This window comes from Seriola dumerili, unplaced genomic scaffold, assembly GCF_002260705.1.
Source record: "Seriola dumerili isolate Sdu_G_001 unplaced genomic scaffold, Sdu_1.0 BDQW01000149.1, whole genome shotgun sequence".
Taxonomy (NCBI): domain Eukaryota; kingdom Metazoa; phylum Chordata; class Actinopteri; order Carangiformes; family Carangidae; genus Seriola; species Seriola dumerili.
The window spans coordinates 19,914,228-19,923,426 of NW_019174404.1; the positions used below are offsets into that span (position 1 = coordinate 19,914,228).

At 39.5% G+C, this 9,199-nt stretch overlaps 1 protein-coding gene across 2 annotated transcripts in view; it reads right to left on the reverse strand.

Moving 5' to 3' along the window:
* LOC111225510 overlaps nucleotides 1-8,848 on the reverse strand; it is a 23,076-nt gene extending 14,228 nt beyond the window's left edge. For both annotated transcript variants that reach the window (XM_022750435.1, XM_022750434.1), the window contains exons 1-3: nucleotides 8,345-8,848; nucleotides 1,197-1,278; nucleotides 487-1,001 (exon numbers count right to left, since the gene is read on the reverse strand). In XM_022750435.1, coding sequence (XP_022606156.1) covers nucleotides 487-1,001; nucleotides 1,197-1,278; nucleotides 8,345-8,413 — 666 coding nt within the window. In that variant the 5' untranslated portion in view covers nucleotides 8,414-8,848. The remainder of the gene's footprint in view (nucleotides 1-486; nucleotides 1,002-1,196; nucleotides 1,279-8,344) is intronic.
* Between the last annotated feature and the right edge of the window lie 351 nt (nucleotides 8,849-9,199).

Sequence of the window (9,199 nt, forward strand, 5' to 3'; positions counted from 1 at the left end):
TCTTCTTCCTAATCTGCAACATTTATTTGACTGCTGGAGTTATTTTAACTACCAAACAGTATATAATGTAGTTAAAATTAGCTCCACTTTGACCAGCTACAACATTAAAATGTCACTTACACATAAATGCATTTGTAATAATAATGCTTTCAATTTTGACAGTATTGTATTGTTACTTTTACTTACATGAAGCATCTGAACAATACCTCTATTGTCATGTTGTTAAGTTAATAATATGTCAATAATGTTACCAAATAATATGTTAATAATACAAATTGACCGCATTTCTTAGGCCATGCTAGTAGCCCCTTAACACAGTACATGACCCCTGATCTAAATTGTTAAACAGAACAAACTTTTTGTGATTATTATTTATTATTGCTTAGTAGTTTTAATGTAATTGAAATCTGTTCAATATGTATATATATTGAGGTTGGTGCTCGTAAAAAAGTCATGAGGTATGTAACCACACCTTGGACTACTAACCTGTTGCATTTTCTCCAGGTCCAGACTGGGTCTCCCCGGCTCCCCACTGTAGCTGTGCCGATACTTTCTATAAGGTGCTGCCTGGTCAAAGTGGGTCAAAATAATGGGCCGTGCCACTGGCTGCACCACCTGCAGCTGAAAGCGCATAGGTGGTGGCTTGAGGCTACGTGGTGGGCTGGAGCTGAAGAGCACAGGACTGGGGGAAGCAGCCAAGCAGGCGCCTGGCTCAACAAGTGGCCTGGCAGAGGCAGCCGGCGACCTGCAGCCACAGAGATCCCGCACCTCCTCATCACTGGAGGCGCTGCTGTGGTGATCACTGTGGCGCTGGGGAAGTGCAGACACCCACTTCCTGTTGTCACCACAGCTGATTCGCTCAAGCTCTTCCTCTGAAGAGTGACGATCCAGATTGGCATCTAGAAGGAGGCGCAGGCGCCGTAACCGAGCTGGAGAGAGGGGGCCCTGGTTGTGCTGCTGGCTGGTGGCCAATGGGGTGAGGGCGCAATTTCTCCGTCTCTCTAGGAGTTGATAAACAGGAAATGTCAAAGGAGAAGGTGGAGACATGGTTGCAAAAAGAGTGCAAATGCTCTTATCAACAAGCAATTATCTGTTGACTTGAAACATTTAATCATAATGTGTGAGAGTAAATGAATGATGGAGAAGGTCATCATCTATTTACAATGAAAATCATTTGTTTGGCAGAGAGCACTTACCTCTGTCAATCTGTGCAAGTTCCTGGTTCTCCCCCTCTGAGTCGTCACTCTCTCCTCCCTCTCCACTGCCATGGTAAGAGATCTGGAAAAAGGATTGAACTTATACTGTAGGTCAAATATGTCATGTAGTGATGTCTGATAAATTAACCCCTTACATTTTCTGCAGTGGTTAATATCTCTCCCAAAATGCTTCTCTTTTTTCTTTTTTAAATCAACATTTAATTTGGCCACTGATCAATTGTGAAGGCTGTTTTCAATGTAATTGAATCAATAAAGGATCAGAGTCTCAGATACACAGAGCAACTTAAATACACACTCAAAATAAAAAGCAAAACCTTAACAATTGCAATGATGGAGTACAAAACAGGGTGACCCAATTCCTAATTATGAGTTATGTACAATGTTTTCTTAGTTTGCTGCAAAAACAACAAGAAGTCATCTGCAACAAATACAAGATCTATAATGAGCTTCCAACAGAAACATTCATTTCAATGTAAATGTTGCATGGTAATTTCTACAACATAGGCAGGCACAAAGTTGAGTTGTATTGTTGTCTAAGAGTAGACTATTGTTTCTCCTAAGGGGAGGTTTCAACCTAAACCAGCCAGTCTCTTTAAAATGAATTCCTTGTCTATAGCAGTAGCAACAATACAGATACCCTGCAGACTGCAACGCTAAGAGTTAAGTAATGCGCCTCACACTCAGTAATTACCACTCCAAGGCCTCGCTGAGCAGCTGCCATCTGTGCTTGTGCGTGCGTGTGTATGCTTACACACATACATTCACACAAACGTACAGTGTCCTCCCTTCCACCCTCTAATACACACACACACACACACACACACACACACACACACACACACACACACACACACACACACACACACACACACACACACACACTCTTCCTTTTTCTGTAGCTCTCCAAAAAGACGGAGAGAGGAGCCAGGGCCTCAAAGCCCAATAAGGACAGACAGTATTCAATTCTTATTAAGTGTGAATTCCAATGTAGTTTCTCACACTCTTCAGTTATATATTATTATGAAAAACCAGAGGGTTGCATCACATACTGTGTCCCCCCTTTTCCACCTGCTTGTGTCACGTTGCTACATATTAAACATTTCCTATCATCATGAACTATCACAATATAACCAACCTACAATGCATATTTTCATAGATTCCTACATATGAAGCATTAGACAGAAATTCAGAATAAATATATTTAAAAAAACAAAGTGTGATGGTAAAATATTTTCCCATATAGTAAATAAATACATTTGAAGGAATTAAATATGACAGTAAAGGATGTAGCCTAATATTTCTCCATATTGACACTGTTGAAGTCATTTGGATAAGGCATGAGAGCAGCTTGCTCTTCAATGGTACACGAGTTGTGGGACAGATTCTCAATGAACAGGCCCGGAGCCAGCGTACAAGACAAAAAAACCTTGGCTCTCTCAAGTAAAACTGCATCACTTCATGAACTCCATAGGAAAAATTACACTGAGGAATAACTGTGGGAAGGAAATGTATTTTGGCAAGTGGCTGACTCAGGGCTTCGGCTACACTATACACTCCAGTGAATTATTGTTGGACAGCATCCATGAAACAGCTGAAATCCTATTAAAAGTTACTGCTGCAGGACACTAAGAATGAAGTGACGCTGGTGGTTCATAAACTACATGTCTTAATTGTACTCTGCAGACATGAGTTCAGTCCAGACGAGAAATCAACAGGATGAAGAAGTTACATAGAGACTCTGACAGAGTTAGCAGCTTTAATTTCTGTGCTTCTTCTGGTCTGGAAGTCTGATGTTTCTCCACAGAGCAATCATTGTCTGTGCAACAAGAGGCAAATATAAGCTGACAGTAACGAATCAGCCTTTCCTTCCCCTCAGGGAACGCCTCAGAGGTTGTTGTTGATGAATTAGAGAACAACAGAAATGTATTGTACCAAATGTGCAGCTCATTTGTAAGACATGGGTTGATGTCTAATAATATAGGACAACACTTGTTCATGTGTTTCAGGTTCTGTTACAATCTGCTGTAATAAATGCATGTCTCAGATTTACACACTGACACAAACATAAAAATGTGTTGAACCACAACACATAACCTTTACAAGTTTGGTGCATGACACAACAGCTTTCTACTTTCAGTGACTTCCTTACTTTCACTGGCACACATATTATCACTTTAACACTGACCACCATTCTAACAGCACACCATCTGAGAAATTACTATTTATGCAAAGCAGGTCTGTGTCAACAGACCATAAAAACATCCAACCATGCAAATCTCATCTGGGTGTTATGCATGTAAGTATTTGAATAAGTTTCACTCCCAACACTCTTTTAGACACTCATGCAGCAGAATCGTGATGGATGTCCTGACATTTGTTTTCTCACAGTTATCTTGTATCAGAATTTAAGTAACTGTTGTTACAAATGGTATCTGTATGTGAGTCTGTGTGAGAGAGAGAGAGAGAGAGAGAGAGAGAGAGAGATCCACGTTTTTCAGTGAACCACGTATATGGTAAGTGCTTTGGTGTACAGAATCTAGCTTTAATAAACACCCGACTCTGCCTGACTGACATTCAGTTTACAGTGAGACAGGATGGCAGGGCTTTCCTAACAGAAAATGAATAACAGGGTTTCACCATTGCCACTGTGCCATTGTGGCACCATCATTCCAGCTGCAGAATATGGTGTTGAAATGATGCTTTCATACAATTTTACTGACTAAATTTAGAGTCACCAGCTACATTGATCCACAATAATTTACTTGTAGTCTGCATATGATCATCAAAAATTACAGACAGGTTTAGCAGCTGGATTTGATTTCATCTAATTTATTTGCTTGATGCATTGATGAGAATCTATTTATACAACTTCAAAGGACAGACATTTCTTCTTGCAATGTTTCGTGGCCCTTTCAGTTCATTCTTTTTTCAGCTCTTGTATAATGCTGTGGTTAAGCCTGGATTGCACCACTCCAACCTAGATAGGTCGCCTCATACTATAATCCTTGCTACTAAGCATCGACACCTCCATTCCTGAAGTGTCAGTTTTGGATAAAGAGCAGTACGCTGCACCTGCAGTTGTACTGCACTGATAAGAAGTTCATAGCTGGCTAGAAAATATCACAGCTGAGGCTGTTCGGTTGAACAGACATTTTGGCCTTGACTGTACAGTCAGGTTCAAAATACCAAGTACAAATCAGTAATGTTTTGATTTTCTACAAAGCCTGATCATTACAGCACAGGTTAAATGTATGAAAACACAATGTTAGCATAGGTGGAGCAGCATTTGTCAGGATGGTGGAATTCATTAGTAAAATTCACAGTTGAATGCTGATGTATTTCTGCACATATACTCTGAGAAGATACTTATATCTACATACATACATATTTATAGATATAAGATAAGGAACTACTTGCAAAACAGAAAGTACATTATGTACACGTTAAGCACAGACACCCAATCAAATGTTCAATCAGGACCACCCACAGTCACACCCTTTCCCACGTGCTTATTAGTCATTTGCATCATTCACATTCACAGCGAAAACAATCCATGGTGAAGGAGATGTGTTAACATGAAAACAAGTGTGAAATTGACATTTAAAAGATATATGACCTTCTACTGCTGCTTCCACATTAGTGCACCCTGTAATAGCTTTGAAAAAAAAAAAAGAGTCCTGCACTTACATCACTCAGATATTATCTTCAAGTAAATCACTGATGGTGGTTTTCATCAACTTGTCCAACTACTAAATTTGGATCCACCACTACTTTGCATGACAAATATTCAAATTATGTTTGAGGTAAGGATTTGGTCTGCTAGCAGCCATGACAGTAGCATTGTCCTGCAGTGTACCAAACTACCCTGGAGACTATTTTTCTCGCACGTGTCAACTGTCCACAAGTTTAGCAGTGGGTCTGAGAACTGATCACAAAAAGGCGGATATCCATGTATTCATTTAATCTTCTAAATGTACAAGTTAATCAAATCTACAGTGATGTAATGGAGTATACAGTGCAATTTTTAACATATTAATACATTTCTACATTCATTAAAGAATATCAACTGTGATATGATATACTGTGCAAAACTTTTAGAGATAATATGTTTATGAGGTGTCAGGGAGAAAAATAACAAGCCAGAAAGGTTTATATCACAGCCTCATGATTTATAGATAGCAATGTTAAACTTTATTACTCATATTACAGTCCTAACCCAGTGGTGTACAAGGCAAGTAATTGCAGACTACATGACAGCTGGGACACATAAGCAAAGTGAAAGTGAGACTCTATGAAACTCCCAAAGCATAAAAACTGCTTTTGTGCATGCATGCAGAGACAGACAAAGAGTTGTGTGTTTGTGTGTCAAGAACAGTTGAATGAAATCCTTGTCAGTCCCTTGCAACGCTGAGCAGCTTGCTAAGCTGGATCAATGGCAATGTCACAGCGTACACACACCACCCAGTTCACACACATATCAGCTTTGCTCTATCCTTCCACACAGACATGGACACTGTCCCACTCAATTCTTCCTCTCATGAAAACACACGACACAGGGTCAGAAATGGTTGATCCACTTTCCCTCACACTCCAGTGAATCTTCCCCACAGTGCAGAAAAGTAGTCTTGATTAGTGTAAGCTCATAGGATAGGTACTGTAGCATTGCCTAAGAGACCTTTAGTCCCTTGTCAATTATCCTGTAATGGTCACTCAGTCCTCAATCACCCAGTGACCACTGCCACAAACCTCTAACTCAAATACTATCGGAGTTACTAATGAAAAACTGCAGTCCCTATAGCAAAGCCCCAAACTAAATCAGATAAAAATAATAGCTAATAATAATTCATCTTTAATCAAAACACTTGATGTAAATAATTAGCTATAATCGATATGTGGACTGAAACAGGGTTCACACCAGACTGCTAACTGAGGAATACTGCCAAACTGAACCTTGGTTTGCTGTCATTAATAACAGTAGTAAACCAGCTAATAACTAACCATATGTAAAAGTGCACGCTACCAAATTACAAATGGGTTGAGGAGTTTGTAAAACATTGAATTTGTAATGCAGGGAGGGTCGAAAAACTCTCTGTACACCAGAGTTTCTTTGTCACAACAAAAAAATTCTAGGGGAGGATAGTTTGTTTATGTTATTTGTTTCAGTTTAAAAAGTTACTATCAGACGATGTACCATTATCGTTTTTTTTTTAATTTTCAAATATCAATATCAGTATAGGCCTAAAAATTGAGTATCACTCAGGCTATAAAGTGAAATACTAAATCACTGAAGTGCCCCTTTAAAGGTTAGTTTCAGTTTATTACAAAAGTTTCTTATATTTTTAGCCTTATCATTTCTATAAGTAATAACAGTCTTGTGCTTACCAAAGTCATTTCAGAGATTTGGGAGATTTGGAGCACTGATAAGAAGTCAATGTGAGGTGACGTGTGTGAAGAACTATGAGTTATCAGATAATCAGACATGTTTTAAACAAACCTGCAAGTGAGACAACTTATTTGGCAGAAAAAACAAAGGCAAACATTCATCATCTTTTACAGACTTCCTGAATGCTTGTTTAGCGATGTTGCTATGTTCCTTGGTATAAGCAAATAACTTGGCTAGTACAATGCTATTGTTACTGGTATGAATGTTGGCCAAAACTGTGAAAGTTTCTGTCTCTATCATTAAAAAGTGGTTGGTGCTGGCTGACATATCTCAAACCAAGTTTCCTGCTAGCTTTGATATTATAATACACTTTTATACTACGACAGTTCAACACTACTTCAACCAATAACACTGGTTTAAAAGTTGCACATCAGTCCAGTTTTTGCGCACTTTTAAGTGAGAGCTAATACTGAAATGCGCAGTAACTTTTTTTTAAAACCTTGATTTAACAATTAGGATTTTTTCCAATGGGAATTCCTTTGTTTGAACCCTGTGTATCAGTTTCAATAGTATGAGGTGTAGCCTGAAGAGATCTTTTACCAGGGGTAGGATATAGGCACCAGACCTACTCACTACTCACTTTTCCCATCACACTAACCACTTTCAGCAGAAAGAATCCTCCAACTGAGCAGAGCAACAAACACAAACAAAAGCAGACAATGAGGATGGCACACTTTCCCCTGTATCCGTGGCCAGGCCTTTGAACAGGAGCGCTTTGGCACAAAATGGCTGCCATGCGACTATACAGTTGGTTGACGCACAATAGTGTTGTGGATGGAGCAAGTTAGTGACCCATGCAGGATACAATTCACCCTCCTACTCACCAAAAAGAGGCATTATGCAAACTGAGCAGGCAGCAACAATTGAGGAGCACTTACATGGATTCTGTTGTGGAAAATTGGAGGGCACAGATGTAGATGTTGACACTAAGGTTTTTACTGAAATGTTTTGTTTTTTAGAGCCTTTGTATGTGTCTAAATGACACCCCAACACACACCAACCTGGACTCTTCTTTTACACGCAAAGGGAACTCTGACCATTAAGTGTGGACAAAGATTTACTTTCTCAAATGACAAACAGTTTATGAGTCAATGAGTGTCCATATGAGAGTGGGAGAGTTTGTTGACATGCCACATGTTTGTGATGTGTTTGTGTAGCAATGTGGATCTCCGGTTTCTTCTTGTAAACATCTGGCTCGGTCCTATGAGCCACGAAGAGCACATTCCTTCTTACATGGTAATGAATGGGTTGAGGTGCTTAGAAGCAGAAAATACCTCCAAACAACACATGCTTGAATATCAGAACACACAGGCTGTCAATGTCCAAAGAAACTCACTGCAGTTTGTTATTTGTCTGTATAAGAGTGAGTGAGTGAGTGAGTGTGTGTGTGTGTGTGTGTGCGTGTGTGTGTGTGTAAGAAAGAGAAAGAGAAAGGAGGAGAGTGTTAATGAACTCACTATAACCCCGTTCAAGCAAGGTTACAAGCTGAGCTCATAGTGTTCAAGCTGCTCAGTCAACTGGCCTACAAATGAACAAGTCACAAGACAAAAGTAAAGCACAAAAAAAAGCTTCTCAGCTGTACTGCTATGTGTTCTAGCCCAAGTGTACTGACAACTACAAGCTATGACTTTAAATGGTGTTAAAACAGCAGTATTATGGAGATAAGTACCTCTGTCAAACTTACCTTCAGTTGGAAAGGATGAATCTCATTGAGTGAATGTCTTCTTAGTTTCTTCGTCAACGTCTTTAGCATGTTTTTTTTTCTGAGTAGCTTATGGCTTATCCTCTACAATTACTACTGTTTCTGATGTGACGGTTACAACTTCATTAGCTAACATGAGCGGCTTTACACATTTAAAAGAAGGCACACGGGATTATCACTTGACTTCAAACCGCCGAGCAGCTGCACACTCTTAGCTCCAGGTTAGCTAGTGTCAAAAAACATGATACACCGAAATTCGTTAAACTGCGTAGATGTGGCTTCTTTTCAACGGCTGTGCGTAGCAAACTTGTTATTATCGAGTTCATTAGTCTACGTTGTAGTGTCGGGTCTTTTTTTCTTTTCCTCACCCACCGCAGCCTCGACTCACTTCCACAGCTTAATTCAAAGATGTGGGCAAAAAAAATAATTAAAAAACAATATCAACTTGCTCGCATTCAGACACTCACACACGCACACTCACACACATACACACAACCAAATGCACACCAGCTCCACGAACACACACAGTACTCCTCCAGCCTGAGCGTACTACCCTCTGATTGGCTGCACCTCTGAGTGATGTCATGTTTCTCTCTCGAGGAGGAGGGCTGAGAGTTAAAGCCACATTATCTTGTCTGTTTACTTCCTCTTTTTCTATCAGGATAATAAATTATATGCACTTAAACACACAGGTGTTTGTATTCTGTCTGCCTTCTGCAAAAAAATGTCTAGTTTAATTAATTTGAATACGTGAATTTGCGGCCATCACAACCTTAATGTTACTGAATTTTCTGTTAAATTGGTAGAAGTTAGTACAAGTAAACAAAAAGTCGCAGA